The sequence below is a fragment of the Falco rusticolus genome, chromosome 1 (assembly GCF_015220075.1).
Source record: "Falco rusticolus isolate bFalRus1 chromosome 1, bFalRus1.pri, whole genome shotgun sequence".
Classification (NCBI taxonomy): Eukaryota; Metazoa; Chordata; class Aves; order Falconiformes; family Falconidae; genus Falco; species Falco rusticolus.
In genome coordinates this window covers 31,477,169-31,494,977 of record NC_051187.1, presented here as the reverse complement: position 1 = coordinate 31,494,977, position 17,809 = coordinate 31,477,169, and the positions used below count along the sequence as shown (strand labels likewise).

At 42.5% G+C, this 17,809-nt stretch overlaps 1 protein-coding gene across 3 annotated transcripts in view; it reads right to left on the bottom strand.

Annotated features, from left to right (window-relative positions):
* Positions 1-17,809, bottom strand: part of LOC119142484 (MLX interacting protein) — a 53,551-nt gene that overhangs the window by 11,164 nt on the left and 24,578 nt on the right. For 2 of the 3 annotated variants that reach the window (XR_005102296.1, XM_037375479.1), the window contains exons 2-13: positions 15,042-15,148; positions 14,620-14,705; positions 13,247-13,324; positions 12,926-12,967; positions 11,460-11,631; positions 10,389-10,478; positions 9,455-9,546; positions 8,639-9,302; positions 5,113-5,234; positions 4,219-4,405; positions 3,288-3,412; positions 1,119-1,217 (exon numbers count right to left, since the gene is read on the bottom strand). Coding sequence is in view for 2 of the 3 variants with exons in the window: in XM_037375479.1 (XP_037231376.1) it covers positions 1,119-1,217; positions 3,288-3,412; positions 4,219-4,405; positions 5,113-5,234; positions 8,639-9,302; positions 9,455-9,546; positions 10,389-10,478; positions 11,460-11,631; positions 12,926-12,967; positions 13,247-13,324; positions 14,620-14,705; positions 15,042-15,148 (1,864 nt within the window). In the remaining variant the exon portion in view is untranslated. The remainder of the gene's footprint in view (positions 1-1,118; positions 1,218-3,287; positions 3,413-4,218; positions 4,406-5,112; positions 5,235-8,638; positions 9,303-9,454; positions 9,547-10,388; positions 10,479-11,459; positions 11,632-12,925; positions 12,968-13,246; positions 13,325-14,619; positions 14,706-15,041; positions 15,149-17,809) is intronic. The other variant, XM_037375480.1, reaches the window with a different exon arrangement.

The window sequence follows — 17,809 nt, the reverse complement described above, 5'->3', positions numbered from 1 at the left end:
TTGTTGTGCAGACAAGTCTGTTTCAATTAATTTGATTTCAATTTAGTGAATTAAGTTAACCAGTGTAGCCAGAATACGTTCTTAATTTGGATAAAGTCATTTGACAATGAGAGGTCAGTTGAGATTTCTTTTCTCTCTAAATCTATGCACAAAAGACGGGGGGCGGGGTGTGTGTGTGTGCAGGGAAAGCCCTGAGAACATTTGCAAGGCTGTGGGCACACAGCCAAATTCTTAAAGGCAGCAGGGTGATGCTAAATGTAAAGGTTCCTACAGGGATTTTCAAAATCATCTGAACTGGCCAGGCTCTTGACTCCTCCTGGGAGGTAAAGTTCTCATCAGTGGAGAAAGTTTTAGAAATTTCACTGGTCTTTTTTGTTCCTCCCTTGGCTCACTGACGTGTTTCAACAGTACCTGCAGGCACACAAGGTTGCTCTGCCATGCTCTCAGCTGACCAAACGCAGCACAGCTGTGGTTAGCAAGGCACGAAGCCTAAGCTAACAAGTTGTGCTCACAGGTGGGTATATTAGCTCAGGTCAAACATCAAGGTATATTAAGCTAGGCCCAGCACTGTACCAGCAGCATCCCTCCGGCTTCCAGCTGGCTCATGGTTCAGGCAGAATAAGCTTACAAATACTGGCTGGACCACAGCTTTTTTAAGTCCAGCTATGGGGACCAGAAGCCATCCAGAATGGGTATAAAAAGCCAGTATGGCATAAGAAAGATGACATAACAGTAAATGCAAAGTCATCTTATGCTGCAAGTGTAACAAAAATGTTCATTACTGGGGTCCCTAGAGCAAGGATTACAAAGATCTGTTTTGCTTTTTTCCCGGTTGGCTTTAAAGCTGCAGCATCCCATCAGACAAGACTTGTGCAATGTTTGAAGCTGCATCAGAACAACAGTGTCCAAAAGTTGAAGCACTTTCACGCACTCTCTTGACTGTAAGCCATGGATTTATCACCATTCCCTTTCCAAGTCCCTCAGTTCATATATCTTCACTGACTGACTGACTGGCGTTCTCAGTCAACAGTGAAGAGATTAAATCTATTAACAAATCTTTTTAGAACGGCTTTTTCTTATATTCCTTATTAAACTGTTACTGCTAGCAAATTACTTACCAATTTGGAGTTGGCTGAAACCAAGCTGTTCAGAGTGCTGAAACCAATCTTGATATTATACCTTCGTTTTTGTTCTGAAATATGCTTCATTCTTCGATTCTGCATAAATAAAATTAGCTCAGTCTATGCTGTTCTCCTTTACCATTCTACTGCTATGACTATTTCAGCTACTCAAATTCACAGTGTAATTTTTGAATTGTGGCATTCATAGTCTTCCCAGTCAAAGCCACATGACTATAAAACTGCAAAGAATGATTTAAGTTATTAAAAAGAAGCATCCAGTGTATTAAATTCAATTCCAAACCTTGCAGGTTTTCTTTGTAAAGTAAAAATTCCTATTTAAGACAGTTATAAAATTTCCTTCTCTGAAATCAAATTCCAGTTTTTGAAGCATGTAATTATTTAGGATCTTACTGAAGCCTTTAAGTATAAAACCATCTGTATCATTTATTCTTAATGTATAGATAACATCTACTGATGTAACAGGCAGTCTGGCAAAAACAAAAAAAGAATCTACAACTCTAGCCAACCCTGAGGATAAAGGCTTTGTCATGAATTACATTTTCATTTGCAGCATTAAAAACTTATTAGTTGTTTTCGCCAAAATTCTTGGGGAAAAAAATAAAGAGTTTGCACTTTGAGAAAGCATTCTTGGCAGACCTAGGCTTTCCAGTGGTAGCTCACCATTACCGCATTTTATAATGGAGGAAAACAACATAGTAAAGCAGTGAAGTGGCTGCCCAAAACCACAGAAAATGCAGGTTGAAGAGCAGGACTGAGATCCCCTGTGCCCTCTATGCTTTGCCAAACTGAAAAAACCAACATTACCCAGTAACACAGAACTGTTTAGTCTAACTAACGATGCAGAGGAACAAAAGAACGTACATCCAGAGACTGGCAAACATCACTGTTTCTCTTGTCTTACAGAAGAGTTACTGACGGTACACATCCAAAGCAATTCCAGTCAAAGCAGGTGAATTTAAACGGCTATTATGCCCATCTCATCGCACTGTCCTTACTTTTAAGAACACTCCTCCATCTAGTGGCCACTTTCCCACCCATGGCCAGTCCTAATAATCTGTTCTTTTGTTAACTTGCTTCTAGCAGCAAGAACAGGCTGCAACTACTGATTGCAAGCATTTATGCCAAGCAAATAACTGCAAACTTTTATGAGTAACTTGTGGCATGCTCAGGAAGCGGCAGCGCTGATTCTCCTCTACAACAGAACTAGAACTGAGTGCAATCACAGGCTACAGGTGTTTAAACTTACCTTTCTGCCCTGGGAGTAGTGATCAAGCTGACATCACCTCATAGGGTATATACAGAGAAGCCAAAAAGGGGTTGGCACTTGCAAAATGGTGAAGTAACACTCCCTTTCACAACAGAATGAACGAGAGGGTTACAGCTGATTGTCCTGCAGTGGCTGCTTTTTTGTGGAGAGGTTTCTCACACGATCACAGAAAGTGTTCTGACAAGGTCAGCTTGTGTACAAGGTACAGCCAGCTTTCTGATCACAGAATCATAGAATGGTTTGGGTTGGAAGGGACCTTAAAGATCATCTAGTTCTGACCCCCCTGTCGTGGGCAGGGACACCTTCCACCAGACCAGGTTGCTCAGATGCTATCTCTAGACCGCCGAGTTCTTACCCCAATAATTCTCGAAGTGTTTTACAGCTGTAACTTGTAGAGTCTGTGGAGCTGCTTCTCTGTGGAGCAGCATAGCATCACTGGAGACATGCAAGTAACTCAGCAGGTCAAGAACTCCCCCTCCAGCGATGGCCAGAGCCCTGCAGACTGAAGAGCCCCAACAGAACAATGGCAAAAAGCCATGGTTTAGAAAACTAAGCCTGAAACCTTTCACCAAGTAAACTGAGGCCTGTCGTAATGCTCCTGTTGAGCCACAGCAGGAACTGCTGTCATGACCATAAGGACCTGCAGAGGTGCGGTTAGGCCTGGCCCCTCTGATGACACCCGCCTGAGAAGCAGAGTAATTATTAAAGTCTGACATTTTGAATTGAACAGAGCAGCACAGATGCAGCGCAAGCTAAGCCCACAAATACGCCGCTGTTCCTGAAGCACAGCTTAACTTTCTAGTCCATGCTCAGACAACAGGTCAAACAAGTAGCTACGAAGAAAAGAAGAAAAGCACCTCAAAGGAAAGGGCACACACCTTTAATGCAGCCATATTAGGGTCCGTGGCAGGTTTTCCTGAGCAGCTGTTCTGGGGAGACTGTGGACTGGGGCTCTGCTCAGAGGTGCAGGGGGAAGCTTGGCCTGAATTCTGACAGTCTCGGCCTTCATAAAGGAAGAAAGACAAGTCACGTTAGCAACTTTCCGTAGCAAAAGTCACTGCTGAGAAGTTTCTATTCAGAATTGAACTGAAATGCAGTTGGCAACCAAATTCATTGATGCAGCAACCACAAGCTAGAAAACGTCAGTTGCTGGGAAAGCTTAGTATGTCATGGCACAAGGCTAATACATCCCAAATAGCAACAATATGTAATACTCCTTTCACACACGTGCGCACTTCAGCAAAGGCATGTTGAACGTGGAGGCTGCAATTCCATCATCCTGCTAGACTCCCCCACTTCACGCTCTAATGGCCTGGGACGCAATGGTAACTCTTACAAGCCATTTACCAGCAAAACCAGCACGTCTCTAGAACCAGCCCAGATACTGCTCTACCAACACGCATGCAAAAGAAGTCTTTGCACTTACCTACGGTTAACAAGGACTGTGTCTGAGATCTTCCAACCAAAATTATAGTTACGATACTGAACAACAAACCTATTCAGCACTTTCTACACAGATGCCTTTTCAAACGGGCTGAATTTCTTGGTGACTATGACAGTACATCTTTTTAGAAAGGAGCCACTCAGAGGAAGCACAAACTCGCAGTTTGTGGGAACGCTGCACAGTAGTTTAAGACAAAAATGGCACACAACTGGATGCAACTGAAGCTGCAGGGCAGAAGGGCCTAAAATGCTTTTCCTTCAAAAATTATCCAGGGATCCTCAAGACCAATTTACACCCTGCCTAATGAATGGGAACACACTTAACATGTGTAGGGGAGAGAGAATGCTTGCAGCTTTCTAACTTACTAGGTGTAGGTGAGGGAACTTGTGAACTGCTACTGTGGGAAGAGATTTGCTCTCCTTTCACCAGTGCATCCTGGACTACACTAGGAGAGAAGAGATGTGAGACTGTGGACTGGGTTTGTTGACTACTTGGTGCTCGCTGTGCTGGACCAACCACAATGTTACTACGGAACTCCGTCACCCCGGGAGCCTGGGAACAGCATAGAAATAGCACAGAGAAAAACAGAGAAAGAAAAAAGAGAGCAGGAAGAAGGGCAGAGGAAGAGAAGGGATGGGAGAAAGGAGGGGGGAGAGAGAGAAAGAGAGAGAGATATTTGTTACCTTGCCTTTCACTAAAAGTAGCAAATTAACACATGATTAACAATCTGATGACACGAAACAAGGGCTAATATATAAGGAATTGGCAGTCACTGAAGTCAGACTTCTGGCAGGAGACCAGCATCCTTTCATAACTTAAAGCAGTATTACAACACATTAACAGCATAATATACTAAAATCTATTTCCATCTTCCTGCATACAACATATTGGGAAACCCACTCATATACTCAAGGCACGCCTTCCAATGTGTAAATGGAAAGGTGAGCATCCTGGGTTCCTTATAGCTTCTGCACAATTAAGAAAAAGCACAAACCATCCCCATCCATAGTACTGTGTATACATGCCTCTTTGCAATCTTACTGTTGTGCAACAGAGTCTGTGAAGACTAGATAATGCTTCCAGGCCCATAAAGTAGCTAAGCTAAAACCAAGCAAACATAATGCTGAATGCACAAATGCATACGCTGGGTAACAGGTGAGATTTAGTGGACCGGTTACCCTCCTGAGCACATTACGGCTCTAACTACTTAAAAATAACAGGCCTAGAAAACAAATATATTTTTTTTTCCTTCTCCTTACTCTGACAATTCCAGCTGGTGCAATTGCAACATCAGACTGAGACGTGGCTGGCGTCAAAATCCCCTCTCTTTTTAAAGGTGCTGGAGTTACAATCACAGCTCTGGACTGTCCCTGAAAGGCAGCTGAAGAACACAATTCAGTTAGAATAGTTAATGAGACACAAAAAAAAGCTGGAGATTATTTTGTATATAATAACTTTTCATTAAACACGGGAATGGATTAATGGGCACCTATTTGGTACTATCATTGCAATACAAAGTGCCACCGGTTTTCTGATCTCAATCCCATTAATCCAGTACAAAGGACTCTTTAACACACCAGTTACTGCTGAGGCTTCCAGCATCACTGTCACAAGGTGAAATTACAGAGGTACCTAGTAAATTAGGGAGGTGCAAAGCGTCTTCATTCTATCAGAGAGCTGGGTTTGACAGAAGGAGGATCACCTTCACCTCTCCTCTCCCATCCATACTTCTTAGATCTCAGGCTTCCTCTGCTGACCCAGAAAGGGTCAATGACAGAAACCAAGTAAAGGATGCATATTCAGTACTTCAGCTTCCTTGTATATGTATATGAAATTATTTTCCTCATCACTCTACTAGCTTTTTTCACTACCTGGTTTGATTTTACAGCTGCTTTACATGACACACAAGCACAAGACAACCAAATGTGATTGGGAATCAGCACTAAAATTCCAGAAAATAGGCTAAAGAACCAGGAGTTCTGCACTGTTAGACAGCTAGAGATAATTGTGAATAGCACCAGTTGTCTCCACAAAGTTACAAAAAAAAAAAAAAAATCTCAAAAAAAAGTCTGTACAGAAGACTTGCCTCCACGACAGGAATCAGGATCCTTGCTCTAAAGCTTCTTCACCACTAAAGCATTGAAGTCTAACATAAATGTGTTAAGATCTCAATTTAACCAATGCAGATGTACAGTTAATAACATGGCACTAAAACTGACATTGTTGTTGCCCAGGCTTTAGAGAGAACATGATTAACCATCCTATATTGCTACTAAGAGAAGAATCATGCAAAGACACAGCTGTTTTGAGAAAGCTAAACTAAACTTACTCAGTTTCATTCTAGCCTGTATTGGCTTCAATTCTCCTTTGTACTAATAAAGTCATGACGTATGAAAAGTGTCACAATGGCTCAGGCACTGCCAATGTACCCCTCTGCAGTTTAGCATCAGGATATTGAAGGGGACACACAGCAGAACAGGGAGACAGCGCAGGATATCGAATGTCCTCTCCCCTACAGCATCATCTGTGACTAGCAACTGAGTTTTGGATCAACCAAAGTTTCTGTATAATCTTTATCAGAAAGGCCTGTGGATTGCACAAACCTTGTGTCAGCCCACCCTTGCGTGGGTATATCTGGCAGAGAGCACTGTCACTCTGATACAGGGAGTTCATTCTCTGTCTGAGCATTCCCGCATATAAAGCTGGAATCACAGCCCTTCCACTGTTCACTGATGTTCAGCCGGACTTACGACATCTCTGTTGAGCTGAAGAGCCTACTCTTACCAGTGCATTAATGGTGCTGCACAAACATGGTATTTCTGAGTTCCAGATTTGGGTAACTGTAACAATCAGCACATATTTAGATGCTCTTTTACATTTTTCATGTTTCCACCCTACAAATGCACCTTTTGCAGACTTTCAGAATCAGAACATTTATCGTGAAGTGGTGATAGCAGAGTTCTTTCCCATGTGAAGTCTTGCACCTGGATGAGACAATCTGTGCTGATTTTTCAGTCCTTATACCACGGGGCAGTAAATGTTATACATCCCTTGCTAACACAGGTTATAATACAATTTGCTTTATAGTCAAGAGGCAATTTGTTTGTCCTGAACAAGTGACAAGCATAAATGCCTCAGTTACAAGTACTGCTGTTTATTCTATTGTCAAAAATAAAGTTCCGGTCTTTACACAAGATTGTGGATTTGATCTCTGAGTGTCCCAGTAGTTTAAGAGCACTGAACACGTGCCACTACTAGGAATGAAAAACAGAAACAACTTTAAATTTAGATGAGAAACAAAGCCATTTGTTGCAATAGTCTAGAGGTAACTGATGAAGCATTGGGAAAGTGATATATGGGGTGAGGAACAACCGAGAAAACACTAAGAAAGCTAGGAGCAAAGGCTTTCTGAAAATAAAGAGTTGCCTACAACGCTTTACTAAATAAGAAATGCACGTCATGACTGCTGAAGGTACACGGACTCTCATTTTATAATACACTATGGACAGAAATGCTGCCATTAACACCCTAGTGCTATTAATCACAGACCAACCTGTTCCCAGTGACATGCCAGAATTAGATCCCTGGGTCTGTTCTACTCCTGAGCAGTGATGATTTATTTTAATTATTTTTTTTCCCTTCTAGTGGTGGGTAACCACAATGCGAGGCCCTGGCAGACACACCTACTCCTTCATAAAGCCTCTTTAACAATACTCCTCCAGGCAGGGTTCTTCTTGAATTCTGAATTCTTGTTGCACATTTCAGGTAGCTGAAGTCACTTGGTGTCCAGCCAGCACAAGTCTAAAAACAGCGTGCAATAACCCCTAGAAAAAGCATACCGCCCGTCCTGCTCTAGCCTTGAGCTTTCCCACATGGAACACTGCAAGCAGAACTCTGCTCACGCTTGCTGTTCTTAGCCTTGTGCAGTGCCAATGGCTCCAAATCACATCCAATGTGGAGGTCCCTGCATATGAGTTAGCAACTCATATTCTGAACTGAAAACCATGTGCTCTTGAAGCATCCCAAGTCTGAAGATTCCTTGAGACAATGATCTCCAGCTCTCCCCACCTGGTTCTTAGTCCTTCTCCACTGGAAGGACTGATTCTCATCACCCTGGTCTTGCTAGGGAGCACTGATGGTAGATGAGAGCCACACTTCCATCCGGACCAGTGCAGTGGTTCACTTCAACAGGTGCTCTGTAGCCAACACAGTAGTTTCTGTCTGGAAGAGTTTCAGGCACACCCAAGTCAAACATCAAAATACATCCAAAGCATTACCCAAGGATGTACACCAGTACCCTGGTATTACAGAGTGCGACAATGCACAGGCAGGCGTAGTGACTTGTCCAGGGAGTCAACGACAAGGGCAATTCTGCCAGTCTCCATCCCATGCTATCTCCTTACCATTTCCTACTCTACTGTGATTGAATGCTCTGAGGGGCAGAGTAAATCGGAACAGCATTAAACATCAAACTCAAAGTTTCTATAGGGTAGGAGCAGAGAGCTCTAGTTATCCCATGTGCTGATGCATCTATACAGCCCAGCACAAATTTTACAAGGAGGCACCCCCTTTCGCACTGACAACCGAACTGCTTCCAATCCTTGCAGCAGTCTACAGCATCCCGTTGAATGGCATAGCCACGCCACAGTGGATTCAGGGGTTCCTTGGACACCCTCAGGAAGCTCTATTTTTACTTATTATGTAAACCAAGAAAAGCAAGAAGGTCTCTCCCTCCTGCTAGTCCTACTCAGAAAAGAAAAACATCACCCCACCAGCGCTTCTCACCTGGGGTGATGAAGGCATTCTTTAACAATAAGGACACTGTTTCAGGCTTCGGAGCAGGCACTATTTTTTGTGACTGTTTGGGCCTTGTCCCAGCAGTGGCCAGAGGAACAGCTTTGGGGAGTGCAAATGTCAGTTGGGACTGCAGCTGGGGCCGGGGCTGCCCCTGCAGGACAGCAGTCTGGAAAGCCAGGTTACAGGGCACTCCTGCACCCGGCTGCTGCGTGGCCAGGACAAGGTTCTGGCTCCGGCTGAAGGTGGTGGCAGGGGCGTTGTGGGTCAACGTGGCAGAAGCTGTGTGGGTGATAACCGTAGATTCACAGAGGCCAAACTTTTGGGTTTCTGGTGCAGCAAACGCAGCTGGTGGAGAACTTAAGCTCGAATTCAGAGGCACTGCAGGCATCGGGGACTGGTGCTGTTGTGTGGCAGGTTGAAGCAGTGGCAAGGGCGTCTGAAACACTGGCATGAAAGTCTGTGGCCCACTGAGAGACGAGCTGGGAGTAAAGTCCGCTGACTGGATGAAAGATCCCCCACTTCTAATGCTGGAACACTGGTCAGTGCCAACATCGGGAATGACAGGAGCAGGTACTGAGGAAGCAATTAGTCCATCACTGATGTTCCCTGCTGGAAGTGTGTTGGGCAAGGAACCCGACGGCAGGACAGGAGACTGACAGAAAAGAAAAATATTAAAGATTCAGATGTGACCCCTCAAACTCCTGTCTGAACTCCTTCTGAGAAGGACAGAGCTCGTGTCAGAGAGTCTTCATAGGACGCACGTGTCTGAGATGAGGATGTTTCAAACACCAAGAACCCTCTTACCTGGGAAGAATGGCTGCTGCTGTCTGTTGTAGCTGAGCTGACAGCAGACACAGAAGGGAAATAATTACTGGAACGACTGGGCATGAATATATCTGAAATATGAAAAGTCACCTATTAATTTTCTACTTTTCATACTCAAGGTACAGCATTTCTAGATACTAAAATTCACAGGAATATCAATATTATTTAACAAATAATGAACCCACAAGATTTTTGCTTCATACAACTGTTGCTGACTGAGCAATGAATTGTTGCCTTCCAGAGGAACTGATTTCTTCAGGGAAGACTTCAACTTTCATGCAAGCTGAGGACAATACAAAACTCAGTCCACTGTTTAAGGTTCACCTACATGCGGATAGCCAAGAGCAAATTCTCAACACAGTCCCACAAAAACCAGTTATCTGATGCAGACTGCGTACAGGCCCAGCAAACTCACATGTGACTTTTGACTTCCATGAAGATCCGTAACCATCAGAGTTGTCAGTAGTAGTTTAATGTCATATGTAATTCTTGAGAGTTCCAGAAAACATTCCACGGTAAACAAAGCGTTAAATGGGAAAACCTTAGTCATTCTGTGAGCTCCCCTGTCCAAGTCTGATGTTCTACCTTTAATCACTCAATGACTTAAGGTCTAAATGCTAATTCTTTTGAAAGGCAAATTAACAATATGGGTCAAACGTTGGAATCCTTAAGTGACTCTCAAACCCAATTAAGAAAAGGACTGGGGTCACAGTAACAAGGGAGCCTACCCACATATGCATCTGCTTGAAATAATGAACACTGAAAACGTGTATCGAGTGTTATTCACCATTCACTCAAATCTCCTGCCTTCTAAAGAGAGTAGGTATCTGCAACATTTCATCTTCTGTTAAAAGCTAGTTCATAAATCACTGCAATTCTAAAGAAATTAATTGACTATACATATGATTCTTACCCTGAAAAGACTCAAAAGTATCCATAAAATCAAAATTTGGCTGGAGAGGAATAAGCCCTGGTTGAATCATGTCAGCATTTCCCAAGTGTGCTGCAAAATTCAGGAGACAGATTAGATTAGCTTCACATCATTTGCACAGTAACAGCAGTAGGAATATAGCATCTGGCTAGAACACCAACACACACTCCACAGCCAGGCCTGGCCAGGATGTTTGCACAAAAATTGCTGCCGAAATGAACTGAGCATCTGCTTTTCTTCAGAAACTACAGCACAGTTCTGAAACCAAAGTCACTGGGGAATGAAACTTTCAACTAGGAAAATGGAAGAGGTGAAACCCGAAGGCTCTAACTAATGGGGGATTGCCAAGCTTGGATGCCTCCTACTCCCAAACCTCCTGTCCTGCCCCTGCTGCACAATACATAAACTTGCTGGGAAGCACAACCTGAACCACCACAGCTCATAGTACAGTCTTTTAAAATAAACTAGGATCCATTTCATTTTTCCTCAAGTACACTTCATATAAAGCACAGTTCCTCTGGAGTTGCTCAGATAGCTTAGACACCCATGCAGCAACGATGATGCATAGTGAATGTCTGCTGTCCCATTAGACAGTCACAGCCTTCAGTCAGAGAGCATCTGACAGAACTGTACAGCTCTTGGGACTGTTTTTACAGGAGATGCGACTTGCACTTGTTCTAAGGGACATATCCAAAGAAAAATATATATGCACTTCCGCAAAAATACACACACAGAGATATATACTTTGAGATAAATAATAATGCCTTCACCACTGATAAAGTTAAATACCACTCATTACAGATTTATTCAGAGCAACATTAGAGGACAATGCTAGGAGCAGCACATAAGAAGCTAAGACAGAAATTAAATTTGGATGAATAACTGGGATTCCATAAACTATAAAGCATAAGACAGCTACACCCTCTGACCTACTTTGATCTCTAACAGCAAAGTAAGATAAATTTCTTAGGCACGATTAGAAAAGCAGCAAAGCAACAAAGCAGACCTCTCCTAGAGGTTCCCACTGCAACATAGCTAACAGCCAACAAATACCTATGTCCCTGGAATTTGGCCAGGAAACCAGCTGATGTGAAGACAGTGTGGAGAACAGGGTGTCGGTGAACTCCGATATAAGCATATCTGCATCCAAAAGGCTTCCTTCCTCCATAGGGACAGGGGTTTCTCTGTCATACCTTCTTTTTTGCCAGAGAACCACATCATCATCCTGCCAAAGCAAAGGAAGAAAAGTCAGGCTGCCTAGACAACGCTAAAGCAGTCTGGTACAGATAGATAAAAACAGTCTTCATTTTTCACATTTTTAGAGAAAAAAACCTCTCCTTTAGGAGCCATGCAAATGGCCTGAAGCAGATCAGTGGTACTTTTAACACACCAACAACTTCAGCTCACTGATCTGGGCAACAACAGAAAACTTCAGTAGAATAACACACCCCTCTGGTAAAGTTTTTTGCCCAAAAAGCAGGTGTTGAGTAGAAGGACACAAGACAAAATAACTTAATAACTTCATCAACACTTTCCAGTTTCATTGATTATATGTCTATTTTTGCATCTACAGTTTAATGATCCCTTGGTCTGAATAAAGTTTTTAAAATAACGTGCACAGCAAAAACTCAAAGCAAACAACTCCTATCTTGAAGTGTATCTAAATCTCTGAAATGCAGTGAAGTGTAATTGTAATCTGACTTTGCACAAAGTATGCTGATATTCTTGTGGGCACTTTTAGCCCATGACAAATACAACATAACGTGACTTGGCTTACCCATCCTTCACTACAGGCTAAGGTAAATTGCATTGCCTTGCATTTGCTGCAGGCTAAAAGCACACACCATCAGGTTCTTGTGGCTGAGCCAACATGCAGTGGTAACTATACCACTATATGATGATGGTGCATTTGAGCTCACAGCCAAAACAGCTGAGAGTTCTGTGAAACTGGAACAGATCCAGACTTCTGCTTAGCTCCAAAAATAATAATAAAAAAATATTAAAAAATCAGAACAGTGCTTCCGATCATCATTTTATAAGCCCAAAGTAGATTTGATGGCTTTATGGGACATACTCATTAGTGATACCTTTACACATGTTCCTTTAAACGTCTTGCCTTTTTTAGGATCATGGCACATTAACTGCCCATGTTGCAGGCAGCAGGAAGATGTGCAACATGTAGCACACACATCTTCACAGATCCAATTATACAAGCAAGGCATAAGCAGCTGAAATAATGTGCCAAACCTCAAAGAGTTTGATCTTTCTGGGCACCCAGTACTGACTCTCATTTCTTCTGCCACTGCACTTCACATTCAATTCTCCTCCATCAAATTTCAGCTACAAATCTGACATTGGTCTTCAAGGTGCAGAAAAACATTAAGGTGCCTAACCTTAATTAAGGCTTAAGCAAGATGCTTTAGATTTTAATCAATGCAAACTACTGCATGTTACAACTTTGTTACTCATTGCAGCTTCTACAAGCATAAATGTTGCCACTTATCAGTGGTAATACCTACCCTGACCAAACTTGAAAGATCTTCATCTTTATGTTTCTGTAACTGCAAAAGGAGAACAAAACAGATATTAAAGTCAGAATAGGTCCCGCACATGCCAGTAGAAGACCTGATCTTGCAAAATTTATAAGACCCAATCATGCACAATTAGTCCTGCACAATAATTTTTAGTTAAGTGGGACTGATCAGATGAGTATGCCTGTACTAGCTTATCATCCATTTTAAGTATTCTTGCATGCTAGCAAAAGTGACATCAAACTCAAAAAGCAACAACATACTGATCAGGTTCCAAGTAAGCTACTTTCACTCTGTAAACCAACAGACCCTTTTCTTGAAGTATGTTCTCCATTTGTGGTATTCCCTGATGACTATTTCAATTCTCCGTTTCCATGTTGCAATGGCCTGAGAACACAAACACATACCATGAGTTACACAGAATCACATAATGGCTGAATGTTCAATAAATTCCCAAGCAAATATTCAGGCATAAAAAATGCAAAAGAAAGCACGCTAATTCTGTTTGAGCTCACGTATCAGCAGCCCGCACTGTCCCAGAGTTCAGCAATCACGGAGAAAATCTGACAGTACTAACCTCATCTTTCCCACAACAAACAAGAGCTGATGTCTGACTGCACTGTCAGCATCTCACACATCAGCTCAACCATAACCAATAGTTAAAAAAATGGGGGGTGGGGGGGAAGCCCTTAAAATTAATTCACTGAATATAATGTATAAAGCATGCAATTGCCTCTTCTGCAGAAGATGGGCAAAGAGAATTTCACAAGGTTACATGAACATGCACACACACACGCTGTTAAGAATGACACAAATCAACAGAAATCTGATGTCCAGCTGAGGGAGAAGCGTGCCCTTGCAGGCCACATACTAATAGCAACAAAAGGATCAGAACAATGTGGGTCTTATGTATCATGGATAGCAGTGTGTAAGTTGGGGACAGCAGACTCATGAGAGCCATAACACAACTTTCTTGTGTTCGAGGGTCATCTTTCAACACAAACAACACTGTTCTTTCAAAGCCCTGAGACAGTTCCACAAACTCATCTGGAACTCCTCTGAGTTATAAATTATTTTAGAGTTATGCAGTACGGAGTGTCACATATTGCTACATCAAGGGCCTCACTGGTTTTCTGCAAGGAGCCAGTGGGCTGACATTAGTTTTCATTTATGTTTTAAAAAAGCACAAAAATTAAAGTGCCCAAAGCCATATTCACTTTTTTTTGTGAAGTTACCTTGACAGAGAAAAAGAAATTGCTTGTTGTCTTGAAACCACATCTCATCAATTAAATAAAATACAGAAAATTCTCACAAGGTCACTTGGATGCAATCCTGAAAACAGTCGTCACACTGTTTTCCCACTGACTTCAGCAATCTCCAGCCAGAAGGCAGCAGTGGCTGTCAAAATCTTAACCATTCAAATTGCACTTCTATGACTTAGGTTTCACTAAACTAGAACGTAGGCATAAGTTACATAGATAACAAATGTCCTTCCAGTTGCACCTTGATCATCTCAATGTGATAAACTTACAAAAATGGGTTCAGCCTGCTTTACGTTAATGGTTCCTTCTTAATAAAGACAACAGAGCAAAGACTTGCTATGCTGCTCTCGCATCTAGCGGACTAGAAAGTCTTGTTATAAACTCTAGAGCTCATTAGTCTGTTCCTCAGGTTTTACATACCTCTGGCCGACGATGTTCATCGACATCAACAGAGCCATCCAGCGGAGTCACAAAGTGGCACACTGGATTCTTGCGCTTCTCCAGGTCTGAAACAAGAACAAAACACTGTGTGCAGGCTCCACAGAGTGCTCTGTCACTTCAGTGGCAAGTGGCAAAAAAAAAAAAAAAAATCTAGCTAGGGCTCCCTCCAGATAACCAGCAGGAAATGGGGAGATCTCAGGCTGTGCTTGGACCACTCAGCGCAGCCTCTTAAGCAAGCAGTGACCCAAAGGCACTGCCATACCAGCCTCTGAGACATCTGGCCCTTAAGCAGATTTTTTTGAGCTTTTCATTAGACAGTAATTTCAATTCCCTTGCTTCTTAAATGTATGCCTCTCAGAAAATATTTTATAGCAAGTGACATAACCAAGCACAATACTTACACTGCATGTACCATGCCCTCCAGATGGCGTTATTGAGACGGATTTTATCTCTCCACTGAAGCTTCAAGCCTTTAAAATTTTTCCATTTTGGTGAAACCAGCTTTCCACTGAAACAAAACAGATAACAAATCATTCTGCTTTCAGTTTTTCTCTTCCCACTCCTTCCAAGACAAGCACCCCCCCTAAAACTGCCAAACTGCTAAGAAGTTTAAAAAAAAAGTGCAATGAGCTATGCTTGGCCAGTGACAACTTTCGCTATATGCTGTCCACAGCATACTGACCTAGGTGTCAGAGACAAGTCTAGTTTTCAAGACTCAAGTTCTCATCTGCCTGCTAACAACTGCCACAACTGAGCTCACAAATATCTTCAGCAGGACTGAAACTCATTTCACCCACACTTTCCTCCTTGCCAGTATCCCACCTTCTCAAATGCCAGCTGATGAGCTTCCATCAACTGAGAACAAAATTGTTCAAAATTAAGCCCAAAACCTGGCCGAAAGATTTTTGCATATTTGGCCACATATAGTTTTGGCTTAAATTTTGCTGAGGAACTGGATAAAGTCAACAAGTTTGTTTCTACAGTTCCATTTGATTTTCCAGGCTGGTAACACTGGAAAAGAAGACTGAATTGCCAGTTCTGGCCCAAGACAAAAAGTTACCCACCAATTCTACAATGCTGGTAAACACAGCTGGGCACAAAGAATCACCAACAGGCTAGAAATAGTAATTTTTCTCCAAGGAAAGGGAAGGCTGGAAAGAGAAATGGCTTATGTATGAACAATCTTGGGAGGTAGGAAGGGGACAAAAGGAAAAAGGAAGAAGTAATGGGGACTCCAGTAAGCACTATATAAACACAAACTACCCAGCCCTTAAAACACACCTTTATGAATCCATACTACTGACAGAGCAGGGGAAGTAGGAAATATTCATAATGTAGTAAATGTCAAGCCACAGATTAAAGTATAATTGTTGTGCCTATCCCAGGTTCTCTCTCTCATTTTTTGTGGTTTTAGCCATACATCTTCCTAAGTTTGTGTGTCCTTATGCTGTTTGTCCATCCTTGCTACACCAGAAGCAGACCAGCAACACCAACTGCAATTGATACAGTAACACATGCAAAGGCAACAGGTTCATCTTGAAACATTACAAGCATCAGGTCAAAAAGTGAAGGTTTTCTGTAGGGAAGAGCACACAAATGAGCAACAGGAGCAATGTCACCTCCAACAACGGTGCCCTCTCAGAAAAGATCACCAAGCACTTGATCAGTGGGGAGTGACCTGTACCATGAATTGCAGTGGCACTGGAAAGATGGACTAGAACTGGCCTGTGCTAGGGCACCGTATATTTGCTATCACACATGCAGCACAAATTAACTCAAAGAACTGAATTATTCTTCCTCTAAAGACCCTGTTTTACACTTAAGCTCTAAAAATCACTGTGAGAATAGGAAGTACATCCTACAGAAGCAACAGGCACTTCCCTTGGCTTGCCCAAGGCCACGAAGAGGGAGGCCTGAAGCTGGAGAACTGCTGATTCCCAGTTTCCCACCTGGTCTGGGAAACCTCCTGATAGCAGCTTTCTTAAAGAAAACTTGTAATACTATAAACAAGTAAAAAGTCCTCACAGCCTACACAACAGAAGCCAGAATGCCAGAGCTACCAATAGTAGGATATTAAACTACCATTTTCTTCAATTATTTGGCTCGTCGTTACTCTTCTCCCTTGTTAGCACCACAACTGCTGGTACCGCTCAGGTACTCCCACAACCGTGACAGTGACAGATAAGTAAATGCCAAACCTCAGCCAAGTGACAGGTAAAGAAAAGCCATCTCTGCCCTTTCAATTCTACTACTACGTATAATGCCATTTGTAGCAATAGGGTAAATCACCATCAAATGAGCGGTGGCCAACAGTAAAAATATACTTTTTTTTTTCTCCTCATCCTCTTAAAAATAAAACTGTTCCGCTTTTGTACGCACGGGGAAGTGGGTGTAGAGATCAGGTAGCTACTCTACCAAGAGGACAATGCACAGCAGCCAAGCAACAAGCCTCTGAGTCCTGTGCTGGCCCAGCTGCCCCTGCAGGGTGTACACTAGGCTATGCTAGAAGGCTCCGCTGCAGCCTTTGGAATTCCGGTGCCTGAGAAGAAATAAAGAATAAACAAAAGCTGGTACACAAAATATAACATGGGCTCCCTCTAAGGCAAGTAGACTTGCTGCAGCAACCGACTCCACTGACTGGAAGTAACAGTAAACCACGTGAACTATTAGCAAGGAATAGGGAAAAAAAATATTAATGTACTTGTGTAATTCTCCATAGCTGAGCTCTAAGACACTCAGTACAACCACACTCTGTACGCTCATTGAAGTCTAGAAAAGCCTTTCTGGATTTTTTTAATATTTTTTTCCACACTACTGCATCCACATGCCACTGAAATACATCTCCCAAACCCCCACTTCTAAGTTTCAAGACTTGCAGTTTACGGAGAGATCTCCAAATTAAGTATTTTACCTCACTGCTATCCAGCTGCTGTGGGTCAGGGCAGACAGTGGATCTCCATCTGTTTAATATTTTCCCCGTCTCTGCAAACCATCTCATCATCTTCACAGTGTTCATCACCACACAGCCAGCTCTGCCTCAAAATCATTGTGTACCTTGATTTACCATTCCTTCTAAGCCCAGATTAAAACACAACCTCTTCTGTTTTTCATGTGTACATTAACAGTTTGGAGACAGGAGATTAACATGCTGATGCATCACCAACACTGA